Source organism: Macrobrachium nipponense, chromosome 16, assembly GCF_015104395.2.
Source record: "Macrobrachium nipponense isolate FS-2020 chromosome 16, ASM1510439v2, whole genome shotgun sequence".
Lineage (NCBI taxonomy): Eukaryota > Metazoa > Arthropoda > Malacostraca > Decapoda > Palaemonidae > Macrobrachium > Macrobrachium nipponense.
This window is the reverse complement of record NC_087209.1, coordinates 7,649,961-7,668,811: the sequence shown is the minus strand read 5'-3', so window position 1 is coordinate 7,668,811 and position 18,851 is coordinate 7,649,961. Positions and strand designations below refer to the sequence as shown.

At 41.7% G+C, this 18,851-nt stretch overlaps 2 protein-coding genes across 3 annotated transcripts in view; both read left to right on the top strand.

Moving 5' to 3' along the window:
• Window positions 1-18,851, top strand: part of LOC135195562 (uncharacterized) — a 31,725-nt gene that overhangs the window by 9,070 nt on the left and 3,804 nt on the right. The window lies entirely within an intron of this gene.
• On the top strand, window positions 45-15,676 carry LOC135195226 (angio-associated migratory cell protein-like; the record flags this gene model as incomplete). The annotated part of the gene is made up of 9 exons (XM_064221495.1): window positions 45-161; window positions 913-1,012; window positions 1,395-1,516; window positions 9,930-10,061; window positions 10,395-10,539; window positions 11,457-11,656; window positions 12,482-12,661; window positions 13,832-14,013; window positions 15,088-15,676. Coding segments are annotated over 9 exons (1,248 nt in total), but the record flags the coding sequence as incomplete, so codon positions are not given.

Below are 18,851 nucleotides of genomic sequence, written 5' to 3'. Positions count from 1 at the left end.
ATTCTTGTATGTACTATACATGAAATTAATGGAATACTTTTTACAGGGAAGGCACTCTGCAAAATGAGGGAAAATACACCACAAGTTCTCCCCATACTTTTGAAAATGGGGATGGAGATGAACTAGAACCAGAGGAAATTGACTTCGGTGAGGTTGAAGAGGTTAGTTGTGATCAAGTGTTCAGTGGAATTCTATTTCTTTAAGGTGGGTTTGGAAAACTCCTTTTCTCTCTAATTCATAGCTAGGGCTGATGGAATGCATAGCTAGGGCTGATGGAATGCATAGCTTATTGTAATTTTCAAAGAACTTGTTTGGTTTAGAGTTGATGGAAATGGGAAAAAAGAAGTGGCAAGAACTAATAGTGAGCCCTATAGCCCTGCAGCTATTAACTCAGCCCTTGAAAGAGTGAAGACTATAGCAAGAGGCAGGAAAAACAAAAGTAGGTAAGAAAGGCATTGTTCGTCTTGGTAATACAGGAAATGAAAAATGCACTGAAGTATTTCTTCGTAGCATGCATTTTTGTACTTGGTGAGCTTGTTCCTTTCTGTCTCATTTTAATATAGTCTGTATAAGTTAAAAACTCCCATGTGCAAGAACTGATAGGCTAGACCAGAGGATTTTTCAAATTAAAAAGAGTAGTAGTACCTATTTCCTATTACCTTCTGTTACTTATTATATGAACACCACATTTTTTAAAACTCATACCTCAAGTCAGTGACCCCTGTGGGCTTTTTCCATATGAACCGGGTTCATCTTCTGAATAATAATATACATAATTATCAATCTTTTATGGCCTGGAGCTGAGTGATAGGATACTATTTCATCCCTTTTCATTGTTTAAGATGATGTTAGAAGAGTGTAGCTCAAGAACATCTGTTCTGTGAAGTCACTTCAAGATTTTTTTTAATACAGGTCATTGATTTAGATGGCAGCGTATATGAAGAGGAGGAGGATATGGAAGAAGATGAATCAATTCCAGACATGTCTTCTGTGAAATTTTCACAGCATAAAGGTAAAAAACTCTATTACAATTTAATCCATGGTTATACCTTAAAGTTTTATTATTGTAACTCAATTAGCAAATATTTTTGCTTTATTATTTATTAATCTTGATGTTTTACCATTTTGTTAAAGTAACCTTGATGTTCTTCCATTATGTTAAAATCTGTGCTATAGTGTTGACAAAAACCAGTGTTGTGTGTAAATACAAAAGTATAGGCATGAAATTTCTAGAATTTCATGTAGGATTTTGATGATTGTAGTGCTAATGGTAGGTAAGTAAAGATATAAGAATTCCTTGTAACTCTGTTAATGTGTGAAAACAAAATGGTTTTGAAAAATTTCTTCTCTGAATCTTCTAAAGAAAAAAATAAAAATCTTGTTTGTTCTTTCAGGTTCAGTTTTTGCTTGCTCCTTCAGTTCTAATGGTTTAGTGGCAACAGGTGGTGAAGATGATGTAGCTCACATATGGAATGCAAAGGATGGATCACTTCTCTACACTTGCACTGGTCATAAGGTAGTTGATTACAGTGTCTCTTTGCCTCTCTTATTAGAAGTAACTCTTTAATTAGTAGTTATTTATTTGATTAGTCTGAACATAAGTGGTATTGAGCAGGTTGGTCTTAAGTCCTTCGTTAGACTCTCTTCTTGAAAATTTTATCATATAGAAATATGTATTCCATTCAAATTAAAGATTACTTTTGTAGGACAAATGATTTCTGTTAGATATAGTTTTGAAAACATCAGCATACTCACATTTTCACAGATTTGTCTGTGCCCCATATCTACCCATTATTCGCGGGGAATTTGCATATTCATGGTATTTTTCTGTGAGAAATATCCACAAATTACTGTATTTCATATTAATTTCATGATTAAATCTACTTTTCGTGACAAAACTGTTAGCAAAACCAGGTACTATAAGTATTTTCTGTGGGTTTTTCTTGAGTTTGAATATATAGGCAGTTTTAAGTGATTTTATAGGGATTCTAAGTTTGTTCCGACACGGCATACAAACCTTCGGTCCTTTTACAATAGGAAGGTACTAGCGGCAGCTGGATAGGTCGTAAGCTTTCGAACAAGGGGTTCGGTAGTTAACTGCTTGTCCGACAGGCGCGCGCGCGCGACTGGGAGGTAAACAAATCACTTTTTGCTTTCGGCCTGCTGGCGTGTGGACGTGTATCATCGCTCTCTGCCCGCTTCATCGTCGTTGCTTTCGCATGGTTGTGTTTTTCTTTTTCTATTTATCTAGTGAACTGAATTGTAAGTACAATCATTTCATATTTATTTCCATTGAATTCAATTGTGAATTAAAGGATCTTGGTTTCTCCACGCCCTCCGATTACCCGAGTGCCGGGACTGAAGGGCGTAAGTGCGGGAATTCATTTTCCCAGAAATGATCCTCGTATTGTGTATGGCTCGGTGCCGAGGGCGGGAGAGCGCTCGCTCCGAGCGTATATTTTTGGTTTGGAAAATGTGTAGATGAAAATCGTAAGTAAGTGCTCTTTTCATTTATATTTTTTTTGACCTGTTGCTCGTTGCCGAGCGAATGCGCTCGGCACGAAACTTATTCTGTATGGAATGGAATCGCAAGTACAGTATTCTTTTTCATTTTTTTCATATATTTATTTTTGATTGTAGCAATACTCATTTTGGAATCAGTTTTTCCAGATCTTACCCGGAAATTGATCCTTTCCCCTTTTTATTTGAATGAAGTGAAATCGCAAGTGCAGTTCTTTTTCATTTTCATATTTTATTGAGATTGCATTGTTTACATTGGATCAATGTTTTCCGCTATTTCCCGGGAATTGATCCTTCCCCTTTTTATTTGTATGAAGTGAAATCGCAAGCGCAGTATTCTTTTTCATTTTCATATATATTTTGATTGCATCAATTCATTATGGATCAAGGTTTCCATTCATAATCGGGAATGGATCCTTTTACCCTTGCGCTCGGTACCGAGGGCGCAAATGCGCTCGATCCGAGCCCTTATTCATTGTGAAGTGAATCGTAATGCAAGATTCTTTTTCATTTTATTCCTTTTATTATTGATTGCATCAATATTTATTTGTTCAAGTTCCGCTCAGTCAGGGAATTGATCCTTATGCCCTTGCATTCGGGCCGAGGGCACGATTGCTCTCGGGCTCTTATTATTATTGTTGGGTACATGGGTGCTGTGCGGGGGTGGGGAACGAGAACCCCCCCCCCCCCCCCCCCCGCTCAGCTCCCACAGATGGCCCTTCCCCTTGGGGGGGGGGAGGTTATCTGCGTTCTTCTCCTCGCCCGATCCGTCGAGCGCGGGGGAGGGCGCTCGGTGCCCGATGTACAATTGTATTCGGGGTCTTCCACTCGTTCGGAGAGGGCTCACCCCCCCGCGCGAGGGGGACTCCCCCCCGGCCCCCCCCACTAATCGCTACTACTGTTATTTCCGCAGGTGCTACTCCGCCCGAGGGTGGGGGACCTTTGGTGAGGTATGGGCGTCCTTCCATTTGCAGGGCGTGCTAGTGTCCAGGGCTGCGGTTCTATGTCTGGGCCTACTGCGGTCACCCATGGAGTGGTAACCACGCTCCAGGTGACGACGTCCCTCTTCACCTGGTTGTACTCGCCTCACGTGGTAACAGTCTTGCCTACAGCCGCTGTGAAGTGCCGTTCGCCGTACCGAGAGGGGGGCGTGCCGCCGCCGCTCGTGGTTGCCGCGCTGCGCGACCACACTTCCGCTGCCCTAGAGCTCGCCCCTGGACCTGCCGCCGGTACCAGGATGTTACTGGCTGCTGCTCCACTTCCTGTGTTTCCAGTGCTGCCTGCCGTACCTGCCGATTCTGGGCTGACTGTCCATGCAGTTGCTGCGCTGGCTGTCCCTGCCGTTGCTGCGCTGGCTGTCCCTGCCGTTGCTGCGCTGGCTGTCCCTACCGATGCTGTGCTGGCTGTGCCTGCTGTTCCTGAGATGCCCATACCTGCTGACGTCGTCCCTGTTCGTGGTGGTACTACCCCAGACTAGGGTCTGTCTGTACAGGTGCGTCCGGGCCCTGTGGCTTCGGCTACAGCAGCCCCGGCTCCGCCCTGGATGCAGATCTTACGTCTGTCCTGAGGAAGCTGACGAAGAAGAGGAGGAAGGTGTCGTCGTCGTCGTCTTCACTCTTCTTCATCGTCGTCGGCTGCCGCCTCTTCCCCTTCGACTTCTAAGGCTTCACAGCCGAGGAAGAAGAAGGTTGCCTCCTCCCTCCTAAGAAGTCTCCCTCGGGAGCTTCTCGGGACCCGTCTCACCTCGGTGGGACGGGGGGGGGAGGGTTCCTTCCGCTGGTCCTCCTGCTCCTTCGGGAGCGGGGCCCGCCCGTCTCTTCTTCCGCAAGGAAGAAGACTACGGGGACCAGAGGGGTGGGGTACCGGCTAACACCGGTACTACTTCCTCGCCTGGTGTCAGTGGTTCTGCCACTGCATCAGGGTCCGTCTCGGCCTCTCGTTCGCGGGAGGCACCGAGTGTACGGTCGCCTACCAGCGACCGTGCAGCCAGGAACCAGACCTCGGAGCTCGCTCAGCGTCAGGTTCACGGCACGGGGCGGAAGACTGGTGACAGCCGCTCACGCGACTCTCACCAGACCAGCTCTCGCTCTCGCGGCGACCAGCTGGCTACCCGGGGACGTGACGGTCCACGACTGGCCACGGGCTGAGGCTGGGAAGAGGTCCTCCCGTTCGCCGGTGCCAGCCACGGCTGGAACCAGCGACGTGACGTGCCGTGAGGACAAGCACCGGTCTCACTGTGACAGTGGAGCCTGCAGGTCGCCTGACCGTCGCTCTCACAGAGAGCGATCGGGTACGGCAACCAGCACCAGCTCTTCTGACACTCGAGATCGGGGCCGCTGTGCTCAGTCCAGCCGTTCTCCACAGCGAGACAGTTCGACCAGGCCTGCAGCTCGATCGCCACCGCGGGTTGACGATCGCCTGCAGCCCTCCAAGCCTGCTGGTTCTGCCAGCGAGCGAGGAGGGAGCGTCAGGTCTGCCTCTCCCGTACCTTCAACCTCCTCGGGTTACACCGGGAGGAGCGAGGTATTGAGGAGTGATCGTGAGGGGTGCGCCCCTCATGATCCCACCACGACGCCCTACGTGCCAGGCACGGTTCTTGGACCGGCCAGGACATATGCGCAAGTGGATGGAGAAGACCGAGAGGGCTGTCGCTGTTCCCCCTTCTTAGGAGGAAGGTTCTTGGAATATGCTCTTGTTCGAAGGGCTTAACGGTCCCACTCTGCAAGATGCTGTGACTTCCGAGATCCAGAGGAACTTTGCCGAGGTTATGGCGCTGATTCGTCAGCACAACGACCTCGGAGAAGGATCGCCGCTCCCACCAGCAGAGCCACGTCTCGGCTCGAGTCGTTTTGGGGCCCGAGAGGGAACCCAAATCGACGGTGGGTCTGCCGCGATCGGAGCTTGCCGACTGTGTTGAACCAGGTAGTCTCTCGTCTCCGGACAAGAAGGCTCTCTCAGTTTCTGGCCGGTTGAAACAAGCTACTTCACCTCCTCTACTGCGACAGAGGCGTTTCTATGTGTCTTCGGACACCGTATTTGAATACCCCTTCGGTCCTCCTGAGGTTTCGACCTCGACGAGGACTGGAATGAGTCGGAGGACGGTATCGGCTCTCTCCTGTCAGGTGTCGATCAGCCCCACCCAGACGACGTTCACAATGGCGGCAGACCCTTACCTACAGTATGAGTTCGTAACCCTCCTCGGGAAAACGTTTTCTCCTGACGATACGTTTTCCCAGGCTCTGAGAGGCCATCGCCGTAAGGTGATGGCTGCTCCTTTTCTTCTCCAACTGCTAGTTCCGCTGGGAAGGCGAGCCAGTATCCAATTCCTCCCCCATTCCCTCTCTCCTTACGGCTACGAGGGAAAGGGGAGGGATCCTACAGAGATTTCTCTGTAAGATCCCACGTTAGGGGCTGCGCTACCGGGGGGACCTTCGGGTCCTACCTGATGTAAGCCCCGGTCGTTGAGGAGGGATCCTGCCCCTTTCTCGATTTCTACGGGAATCGAGAGGACCACCAGCCGATATCGTTTGACGAATTCGGTGGGGGTTTCACAGAGTGCTTAGAATTCTACGGAATTTCTAGCGCACTCAGAGTGTTCGAGTTTTTTACGATCTCCAAACACTTAGGCGAGACCACGGTCCAAAGTGAGCGAGAATCCCCGATAATTGTTACACGATAATCGGGAACCTCGCTTATGCTCGAATTCCTGTAATTTCTAGCATTTGGAAGAAGACTGCTGCTGAAAGAAGAGTATCTCACAGTAGGCGATTAACCTGGAATAGAGAAGAACGGACGGGAACTTCCAGTTTGGCTTGAACTATCGTCTTCGGTATTCTGTTCACCATTGAAGCTTTCCTTTGGGAAAGACTTCTCCTTCACTCTCTTGACTAGAGAACGAAGGCGGTCGATCTCCAATCCTTATTCTCATTCCTCGAGAGGAAAAGAATCTAGGATGGAGGTCGTGGTACAGAACCTACAAATATACTACGTATATTACCCTCGCGACATGATTCTTTTAACAGTTGAATTGTCCGGTGGGTAGGCGCATACCGTAGTTAACTCTACGGTTTGTGACCGAGACGAATTGTATCTTAATTGAACTGCAACTCGGGGTTGCCTGCAACCTCCCAGCAGTTATCAGTTTCGATTTTAGATACTTGGTATTGTCATGACAACACCAAATCAGCTTTGTATTTACCGAAATCCGTTTCGGTTAAATATAATTGCTCGAGCGTATTCTTTATGCTCGATGGTTCTAGCCGAACGCATTCCTTCGTGGAATAATGGATTACCTGGCAACTCAGGATGACGAGTCACCGAGAGCTACTGCGTATTGAACTGCCTGATAGCGGCTCAGTATCAGCTAGGTCTCGGAGATGCACGGTCCGTTACGTCTCTCTCTCCCCTGGTTTGATTGACTACCGAACCGTATCTCTGCCCAACAATCATGGACTTAGGTCTCTGATTAACGGGGATTCTCGCAATAATGAAGGACCATCTACTGCTGTGACGCTCGATTTCATCGCCTTCGACATTGCGAGAATTTTCAACAGAGATATCTCTTGGACTCTTTCATCTTTCTGTTTACCGCACGGTAACAGAAGTCTGTACTAGTCACCCGCTGCATCGCACCGCGATAATGCGAATGATTTTTGCAGACATCTGAGTTTGTCTTCAAAATATCTCGTATTCGTAGGTGTGCAATTATTCATTGCTCGCCCCGAATTAACAGATATGTCAGAAGACATCGCCTACTCTCCGACCTGACAGCTCTACTTCCAAATGTTCAGCCCATGAGAAGCAGTTCTTCAGGAAGTATTTCCCTGTCTTCATTACTGAAAAGCGCTCCGCTTTTATTGCAACTACGATCCTCACCGGACAGCAATGAATAGCGGTTAGCGTTCTCAGTCTTTGTAGCACAGGTTCAGAATCTTGAGAATCCTTCTCTCGGTTCAGCTGTGAAGACGTAGGTTGCATTTTCTGTACACCTTCGTCTTCAACGACACATAGTGTTGTTTCTCCTTAGCCGAGAATCAACTATACTATGAGATATCTTGCCATCAGGGACCCTCGGTCTCTAGAAGGCAATTGACTTTCGCCTGTTGGGCACATGCCTTAAGAGAGTCATCACCTTGCCTTCTGGCATCGGTTGACGAACAAATTATTTGTTTAGTCTCTTGGCATAACCCTTTTAAGGCGAAGGTCACGTGACTTGCTCGGGTGCTTGGACAACTTGCCTCCTACCGAACGCAGTCAGTCGGCAGCTGTCAGAGCGCCCAAGTCTGTTACGAACTTCGCTGTGGACTTAGTTCGGTTGTTCCATAACAGTCTTTTCTTTGTCCTAACGGCTTGTCACAGTACCCATACCATCGACACCCACCATTGAGTGTCGGTGTCCTATCCACTACCGAGAAGAACAACTTCGCTGCAGACGGATAGACCAGTATGGGTACAGGACATCACCGAAGTCGAGAAGAGGGATAGGTCATACGACCATTCCCTTCTTTTCCTCTGAGGTAATTGCATGACTTTTCCTGCGAAGTCAAGCATCCAGGGGATGGGGATTCGTGACGCTCGATTTCGTACCGAATTCGTAGCGAAGACTCTGAACCCTTCGGTTCCTGACGATCGGTTAGAGTCCTTCACAATCCCCTCCCTAATGGACTTCACCGCCTTCGATGCGAAGGAGGATGCTGCTTTGTCCTGTGAAAGCGCGACCGCGCTTTCTGAAGAAACTCGACATCCCAGGCTGAGTGTTGAAGACTCTTCGTCAGCACCAAGATGACCTAGAAGTACACTCCCTCGAGTTACACAAGAACTTCTCCGTGGCGCAGGTACTGAAGGCAGGGGTCTGGTACAACCAGACCACTGGCACCTCCTTCTACCTTTTGGATATTGCCCACAGGTCCTTGGATCGTTTTCCTTGGGACCCGTGGTGGCTGCTCAACACGTTGTGTAGCTAACCCAGACCCTAGCAGGCTGAACAGCATCAAGTCCTGGTGTGACTGTAAGAATAGATAAGTGAATGAGAGAGTGACTGGCTTCTCTTCCTATCTTTTTCTCCCCCTCTACCTGTGGGTAGAGGGATACGGTCATCAACCTTGCTGGATAAGGACGAGATTGCCGGTGAGCTCTACTCGACAGAGCCCCATCCTATCCCTTTCACTAGGGATGGGAGCGAATATCCACCACTTCCTCCTACAAGGGGGGGGAAGTGGATGCCAACAAGAGACAAACCATAACTTTATGTTGCCTCTTGCAAATAGGAACTTGTTCTTGTTTGCTGGTACGAAGAGATACGCTTGCCTCTCTCTTAGTACTTGGTCCAGAGGTCTGACCATTGATCCTGCGGTGCACACCCCGATCAATCGGACAGAGGCTTGGATCCCTCCCTCGCTCTTACGACCAGGGAGGCATTCCAAGGTTGGGCGAACACCAGTCTGTTCACAAAAGACTCAGATTCCTCCCACCAAGAAGTGAGTCTTCCTATTGTAAAAGGACTGAAGGTTTGTATGCCGTGTCGGAACAAATGACAATTTGTCCAAAATTGCATTTTTCCTAACTATACAAACCTGAGGTCCTTTTACACATAGTCCCACCTCATGCCACCCCTCACTCTGCAGTTTTTGCTTGGGCCAAAAGCAAAAGTGATTTGTTTACCTCCCAGTCGCGCGCGCGCGCCTGTCGGACAAGCAGTTAACTACCGAACCCCTTGTTCGAAAGCTTACGACCTATCCAGCTGCCTCTAGTACCTTCCTATTGTAAAAGGACCTCAGTTTGTATAGTTAGGAAAATGCAATTTTGGACAAATTGTCATATTTGGAGTGGGGGGGGGTTCTGGTATACGTCCCCGGGGATAAGGGGGTCCGCTGTATTACATTGGTTGCCAGCAGTCATAATGTTACAGCAAGGAAGAGTTATTGTTTTATAGTATTTCATTTTGGGACCACTGTTTACTATTACTTACAAGCTGAATGGATTTCCTTTATTGTGAAACATTTGTGACTTGTTTTGAGACTGCATATGTGAGTTATGTAAGTATTGCTATTGTTGTGGATGTATTGAAAGTGAATACAAGTTGTACAGTACTTCAAGTACAGTACTTTTCATTTCAAACTAAATGAAATAGTTTTATTACATGGACCTTAATTTGGTTTGCCAAAAAGTTAATACCTTTTATATGGAGAACTTGTGACAAATAAGGGAGCTGTTTAATAAATAAAAAATGTATTTAGCTGTTTAATAAATCAGAAATGTATTTATGTATTCATTTGTGCAGACTATAGTATGTGTGTCACCTAGAGAGGTCATAGCCCCCATAAACTTTTCTTTATTGTTTAGAACTAAATCCACATTACTGTAATGAGCTGCATTGCATCTTGCATCTTACATTTATTTTTTACTTTCAGGACAGTGTCACCTGCCTGGCAATCAGCCACGATTCTAATTTTCTTGCTACAGGTGACATGAGTGGGTACATTCAAGTGTGGAAAATCGCAGGTTTCTCAAAAATTTGGGAATTTGAAACCGGAGATCTCAGTGTAAGTTTATTCTCTTTCTTCTATTCCTTACTGACTGAGTTGTCGTTTGTAAGGACTTGGCACTCTCTCTCTCTCTCTCTCTCTCTCTCTCTCCTCTCTCTCATCTCTCTCTCATCTCTCTCTCGTCTCTCTCTCTCTCTCTCTCTCTCTCTCTCTCTGTGAATCTGGTGCTTGGAATGGTTTGAACATAGTGTTATCCAACATTCTGTGGAAATGACAAAATCATTAGATTTCAGGTACTTAGACAGTCTTCATTCATTTTTGTGAAATTAAACTATTTGGATTAAATTATTTGTTAAAACCATCGAAGGTCATTTATATTTTTTTTCTTAGTGGTTGGCCTGGCATCATGGTTCTCATGTATTACTAGCTGGCACAATGGAAGGGGATTTGTGGATGTGGCTAGTACCCCAAGGGAATGCACGTACCTTTCCAAGCTATGGGTCAACGTCACAGTGCGGAGCATTTCTGCCAGATGGTTAGTTCTACCTTTGATTCATTTCTAAGTATCAAAAATCCATTGAGATTTACAGGTACTGTAGTGAAATACAGTGGTCCCCCTGTATCCGTGGGGAATGCGTACTAGACACCCATGCGAATAGTATGAACCCCTATAGAAATGCTTAAAATTGCCTATTGTGTTAGTTAAAATTAAAGAAAACTAAAGAAAACCCCACTTCAAATTTTCATACCTGGTTGTTTTTAATAGTTTTATTAGAAAAACTGCATTTTATGATGAATTTGATATATAAAACCCAAAATTTGTGGGTATTTCTCAGAAAAATACTGTGAATGGGCAAATTTCCCTTGAATAATGGGGGATATGTTCCAGAGAGAAATCCGCAAATGAGTAAGTCTGTGAATCCAGAGAGAGCAAATACGGGGGGCCCGCTGTATATCTTTCAGTATTATTCAGTATCATTCATTTCTGTTTAAACAACTATCTTTATGTATAGTTTTCATTTGTATACAGAAGTGTAATCTGAAGTATTATTATCTCTGAAAAGAACCAGCCCGAGAAGAGCCTTTGTTAGGCTCAAGAGGTCTGGATAAATTAATCCTTTATAATAATAATTATCTCAGAAATGGAATGAAGTGACTTCCCAAAGCAAGTGCATACATCCTTGTGCAAGCTTATCTTAGTTTGTTATCATAATTACCAGTAAGTTATGAACTAAGGGTTTTCGGGATACTAGAATAAAAGTTATTTGGCTTCAAAAGTAATATACAAATTTAGGCCAAGTATATATTACTCTTGTTGTATTTAATGTGTTCAAAATCTCTAGTATTGGCATTTAACTAATTTCATTTAATATCATGAGACTCTCAGAGGATTGTGAAATCTTCAGAAGAGTAGATAAATGACAAATAACTTTTTTTTCTCTCTTTATTTAGGCAAAAGAGCTGTTTCCGGATATGATGATGGGTCAGTGCGTGTATTTGACTTGAAATCAGGCGAACTGAAATGCCAGTTTAGCGGTGGTTTGGCTCATTCGGGACAGGTGACGAGCATTTCAGTCCACAAAGACAATGCTCTGGTAATGTCTGGGTCTTCTGATGGTACAGCAAAACTTTTCAACACAGTTAGTGGAAAGGTAAAGTGGAGATGGGAGGAAGTAATTTTGAAAGTTATATATACAAGCAGTCCCTGGCTTACGACATTCTGAGTTTCTGAGTTTAAGACACTTTTCAATTATATTCATCAGAAATTATTTCCAGGTTTACTGTACTTACGACACCAATTTTCCGGAAGAAATATGTCTCCAAAAATGCAAAATAATCAATATTAGGTTTTTTTGGATGAACAATGCAATAAAAATGCAGTTTATATAGTTTTTAACACACCCAAAGTGTTCAAACTAAGGTTTACTTAGGGTTTTTGACGATTTTCGGCTTACAACGATTTTTGCTTACAATACGTCTCAAGAACAGAACCCCCATCATAAGCCGGTGACTGCCTGTACATACTTCAATGAGAAGAAAGAATTGTCACCTGTCTTATCTCTGTAGTGCAAAATAGTTTCCATAGCTGTTGAGTTATTCTGCATGTCGTCATATATTAATTTGCATCTGTTTTTAATTATCATGTTAGTCCCTCGTTGGACGAGTGGTTTTCACACTTGGCTACCAATCCGGTGGTCCAAAGTTCGATTCCCGGCTCAGCCAATGCGGAATCAGAGGAATTTATTTCTGGTGATAGAAATTCATTTCTCGATATAATGTGGTTCGGATCCCACAATAAGCTGTCGGTCCTGTTGCTAGGTGACCAATTGGTTCCTAGCCGCATAAAAATATCTAATCCTTTGGGTCAGTAGTCTGGTAAAACTAAGACATACTTAACTTAACTTAGGTAATTATCCTGTTAAATATTGTCTAGGAATATCCTGCTCCTGATAAATCATTTTAATGACATTTCACAGGTGGTAGGGACACTTAACTGTGATGCTGCTGCAAGGTCCCAAGCAGGTGATGATGATGACGATGATGATGCGCATGTCGAAAATAGTGTGGAAGCTGTCAGCTTCTGTCCGTTGATTCCCAATATTGCTGTTACAAGTACTCTGTCGGGTCTTGTAATTATATGGGATATTTCCACTCAGGTTTGTATGATGAATGTGTCATTATTATTTTTTTTATTTATATGTGCAATGACACCTCTTGTAATTAGGTAGTTAACTGTAGTTATTTACTGTAAAGGCAGGTTGTTGGCTTGTGTTAAGGTTCATTTAGATTTAACTTCTCATGCACAATTGTCATAGTCATAGATTGGTCAGTATAAGTTACTTAAAAAAAGCTCAGAATGGGAGAGTTTATTAATGTAAATGTAATGTATGCTTGTATTTGCTGAAAGCTGATAAAGTATACAGAAAACATCAAAGTATGGTGTCATCCTGTGATGATCTCAATAATTATTGTGTTTAGAATAAAGGTCTTTGATTGGTGAGTATGTCATGCCATTAATTTTATTATCTCTACACATAGGAGGCCTTACAAACACTATTCACTTTTCAGAGCCTTAGATTTTTTACAGTATCCCAGAAATATTACTGTTATCTTTTCTGTAAAGTGTAGAGTGGAACCATTGCTTAAGATATGCTGTTCAATAAAGCCCAGATTTTGCTAGAGGTTATCCTGATTCTGTACAAAACACAGGCCAGTGTTAGTCCCGGTATATTTAAATTTTACTAGTAACTTTTTGCAGATGGACAAATGGGTAACTATAACAAGAGTTACATCATACACATAATTGTACTATCATGTTTTCAATATCAACAAAGATCCCAGAACATTATATAAGACAGATCTAGGCTCACCTTTTTGTTTTCATAGACCATAACCCAACTAATCACAGTGTTAGGTGTCTGGCTTTAACCACGTTCAGGGTCAGCCACCAAGACATTAACTTTGAATCCTTCGTAATGCATTTTTTGTTAGAGGTTTTATTGTCATTTTTTAGTATTATGATGAGGGCATTATACATGTGTACCCAAGCTCAGTATGTGTTAGCAGTGATAATTGTTAATAGCATCTGTTGGTAGTGGAGATGGCTATAGCTAGGGATCATTGCTCACCAGAAAGTGATTCTAGTACTAAAATATCCTCTCCTGTCCCCAGTGAGGAAACACTTTGACTGTAGTTATGACCAAGTAATTACACAGGTATACTTTTCTACTTGCAGAAAAGTATAGCTGTGTAATTACTTGGTAAGTATATTTGACACTTAATTTTGTGATGAAAATACCTTTTCTGAAAGGATCATTTGCTTTTAGGTTATCAGACACACTATAGTACAAGGATGTGGTACAACACAACTTGTTTGGCATCCCACCGAACCTATTGTCTTTGCCGCTGGTTTGGATGGTGTAGCACGAGTATATGATGTCCGCTCAGGAGACCTCCTTAAAAAATACACTGGACACCAAAGCAGCATATTTTATATGGATATTCTAAAGTAGAAAATATATATGCATGGATTTTTTTTTTTTTTTTTTAATTGTTACCAAGAAAGTCATGTGTGTTCCTTTTGTGATCACAGTGAGTTATTTTGTGTTACAGAAATTGATGTTTGCATTAACTACAAGGGTAAACATTTAGGGAGTGATAGAGTCTGTCTGTTTATGTAGAAGTGGTCGTATTTAAATTGTAAAATTTTTTTAAAAACCTTTTTATGTATACTCTGTCTGCCAAAGACTAGCATTGTCTTAGCTTTTAAAATGATTATGATCTCGGCCCATATAATGTAAGGCCTTTACTTTAACTGCTGTATATATATTAGCTATAAGATATGATTTTGCTTAGGTATTATGGGAATGTTAAAGATTGGAAAAATTTTCTGTAATTAAAGGCCACAGACCTTATCAATATCTTTCAGAGCCCTATCTTCATTGGTAACACATAGTCTTAATGTTAATTCTGCTTGTTTGTGGCGAGCTGATGGTAAAATGAGTGGTTGTTTTTGGAGTCCCTTGTTAATAAAGTTGCTCCCTGCTGTTGACACCAGTTGCATTGTTTTCTGACTTACTTTCCATAATCTTATAGTGTAGTGCAAGTAACTTGACAGAAAATGTTTGGCTCTCTTTCTGTATGATAGTTCAGGCAGTCCCAGGTTACAACGGGTTCGGCTTATGACATTCAGAGGTTAAGGCACTTTTCAATTATATTCATCAGAAATTATTTCCACGGTTACGGACACATGTTCAGGAGGGTTACGATGCCTACAACTCTGATCTGGTAGAAGAAATATGACACCAAAAATGCAAAATAATCAATATTTAAAGGTTTTTTTTATGGAAAATCCAATAAGAATGCAGTTTACATAGATTTGAATGCACCCAAAGCATTAAAATAAGTAAGGTTTTCTTAGGATTTTTGACGATGTTCCGGCTTACGACGATTTTCGAGTTACAACGCGTCTCAAGAATGGAACCCCTGTCGTAATCCGGGGACTGCCTGTATAGAGTTTCAGATAAAACTGAAAACTTGTAAACTAAAATCATTGAGTTTAACTTTGGATATCTGATTTCAGGGATGGTACTGCTTTGGCCACTGCTTCGGATGATGGCACATGCAGGGTCTTCAATCTTACGGACAGTTAAAAATTGTTAATGTAAAAAAGTAAATATAAACGAGTTATTTTGTTCTTAAATTTGCATTTTTCTTAACATCATTGGAAGGATATTTTATTGCTCTTGATAGTACATATATTAGATTCTTTAACACTTGGAATGATTGATTTGTGTAAGCTGTTATATAGGAAACTTTAAAGCAGCCTACAAAAACATTCCAGTATAAAATAAGGAGTGTGCGATGAAAGAACTCGCCTGCAGAAGATGCTTAAAAAAAGGAAATCAAAGCAAATACTGGATTGTATACCCACGAGATGGATTTGTGAAAGGAAACTCCTGTGATTAATATAAGAAAAACTTTTAATATTTTTGTATACTAATGTGACTGCAGTTTTGGTGTTTGTAGATTTGTACTACAGACATTTGGTCATGAAATGTCTTTCTCCTTTAGTAGTTTTAGCTTCTTGCTTTCATGTTTCATATAACTGTAGGGGGTTACTGTCTTGCACTGTAGATGGTATTACAAAATGCACCATTTGTACATCCTTAGCTGCATTGTTTTAATGTTCCTGAACCATTTTTCACCTTCAGATGAGTCTTACAAGCATGACTTGGTCTTGTTTTATTGTATGCTAGAAAATATATTCCATACAGTTGGCAAACTATGGGTATTCTTGAAAGTTGTTTAATGTGCCTTGTTAGGTGTTCATGTATTGGTAGCAGTGTTTATGACCCATGAAGGCTTCTTGGTGAAAATGATTGTTCATAATTTTCAACCTATCATTACAGGCCACTGTAGTCATTTCCCTTCTTGCATCGTGTAGCAACATATTAATGTTGACATATTGTTCCACATTCTTTTCTTGAAAGATATTTACAGCTCTTCTGTATCCATTACGTATTTGCTTTGAACATTGCTGCTGACTGTTTATTCTTTATAGAATACTTCATGAGGAATTTGTTCTGTTTTTGGTGAATTCAACTCGTACCATTTTCTTTCCTCTGCTGTGTTGCTCGAGGTTGGAGTGAAGAACAACAATACCTGGAATTGAAGTGTAAAGTTGGTAGCATTTGTATTCCAAAGTGTTTCATCATCATGTTCATTTATATTATGCATTTACCTTTTTGTTATTTTCCACTAAAAGATGGCAAATCGAATGGTTTGTAGACAAAAACCTAAACTTAAGCAGAGAAACTTAAGCAGATTGAAGGTTGTGGAACCTACTTTTCTTTACAGAAAGGAAGTACAGATGTAGCTGGCATACTAAATTTAAGAAGTTAAAATTGAGAGAAAAGGGTAACTGAGATGGGAATTGAAACAATACAACAAAAATGTAAAAATTTCAAGTGTAGGTGAAGAAGTGAACCACATCTAAACTTATTCGCAAACAATGAAACAGTTTAGAGGATAGCCTGGTAAAAAGTGTGTAAATCAGAAGTCTTGGGAGGAAAGATTTGAAGTAGAGGGAGAAGAAGGTGTGGAGGAACTGTTGGAATGTTAAGACCTTAATATTAATCCAGGAAGTGCAAGAGTGCTTGTTATTATTATTAATAGGTGTTAGTTTTTCCAGACCTCTGAGTCTCAAGTAGACTCTTCTCGGGCTGGTTGTAAGAGTGCTTGTAAGTGATGTAGCATGTGTAGGAGAATAGTGAAGCAAGTACTCTCACTTCTGTTTGAATGTATGTTGTTGCAGACACTGTGGAAGATTTCTATTTAGTTGGTTGATCTTTGATTCTATTAGTATGATGACTATGGCAAAGATTTTTTTCATTTGCTCAGGGCTTTTTGATATGTCCGTTTTATGAGATATAATGGGGAACTTGAGATTTAAATGCAGAAACAAAAGGTAAATGGATAATCCTTGTTTGTTAAAGATAAACCAGGATTTATTTTCAAATCAAAATGCTCTCCTGGTATTTCACCGAGATTTGTAGGTCTGACTCAGTTTAATTTTTCTTAAGCAATCTTGAATACAGTATTAAAAGACTGGACATATCAAGGGCAGAGGCCCACCAGTACTATCTGAACTTTGTGGTCCTTCTCATATGCATATTTAGAAACATTTTGTAGGAGAGTCTGCGTTAAAGTAATTCAAGAAGTCTATAGAGGCATGGATATTCTGAGAGTTTTTTGCATGAGGTAGCCATTAAAGAACAATGGAAAGTTTTTGAAAACTAACAGAATACAGTATGTAAGTCTATATATTACTGTGAATATTTTAACCTGTGTTTTCAGATACATTTTGTTTCCTTTAAAATAATTAGTACTGAGTAATGATGCTTATGAATGGGTTTGGTCACTAAGGATTACGACTCATCTTCTTAATTGTCGTAGGTTCTGCTATTTCCAAGTTCATGACAATGTAATCGTACCTGGGCTAAAGCATGGGAAAGCTTGTGTTTTGTCTTCACTGTTACTTTCAAAGTATATTGAGAAAGTGGTTTGCTAAGTTGAAATCTGAAGCTCTTCTCAAATACAGGATCAGTAGTTTTGTCCAGAACCTCTGTGGATTCCTTAAAATCAGATTCGTCTTGGGAATGGAGAACTAATTTTACATAAGGCTGTGGTGTCCTGCCCTTTCTCTTCGGTAGGTTTCTGAAAAAGTTAGAACTTATCATAGTTATGACTATATTTACATTGATTCCTATACGTAGTCTTTTAGTGATGCCTTTAGATACATAAAAAAAGTATCCTGTTGCAAAATAGAAACTGATTAGATAAGTCAACACAGCATTCATTGATAAATTACGTAGGTTTTATAGTTTTGGAATTAACTGAATTTTATAATAAACCTGCTGATAAACCTTCTGACTGTGAAAAATTGAAAATATGAGAGGTTCAGACCATAGATGAACAAACCTGTTTTGTGATTGGTTATTACTTGACTTCATACTTAGTAAAACTGATGTTAGCAAGTTAACTATAGTTGAAGATTTGAGAGTAAACTGCATAAGTTGATTATGACCACATTGTGAAAAGTTTAGAGGAGTAAGATCGCTGGAACATTATAGAAAGCATCTAAAAAGTGCGTAGAGAAGAAATTGTGAGAAATTGTTAACACCAGGAAATCTTGTTTGGATTTGTGCTGCTAGGGGAACCAATGGCAGAGGCTCTTTGTAGAGACAAAACTACAGAAGCTTTTAAAATTATACTAAGACGAAACATTAAATGGCCCTCAGAAAGATGAAAAGTCTAGAAAGGACTCATTAAAAAGTAAACCAGGGGGAAGTATGTAAGAAGCCTTTGATGTACTGGAACCTGTCACAATAAACATCAAGTTTTTTGTATCATAGTATAGAAATGATACAAAGAATTTTTAAAAGGGAATTTCTTGGGAGTGATTGGGTTTTGATAACCTGATGTCAACAGCAGAACCAGAAGTGTCTAAAATGATTACCACTATAAAGTAATTTAGAGCATCGGTCACACATTTATTCTAAACAGGGCTCTTCCAAAGGATTTGCTTGAATGAAAAGTGAGTTCTGGGACAAAACAGTATTAAAGAAGTTAGACACCAGGGTGGGAGGAGACAAAAGGAAAAAATGAGGAAGAAGGAAATGCAGATGGTACTCAGGGAGCTGCAGAGAAGCTTCAGTAGCATTTACAATGTGCCACATTCATTCATTCATTCTTCAAGGAATCACTTACCTTATTTTATGAATGCTGACAAGAAGAGAGCGAGGACTTTGGAATTTTGTTGTAAGTTCTATAGTTCCATAGGGT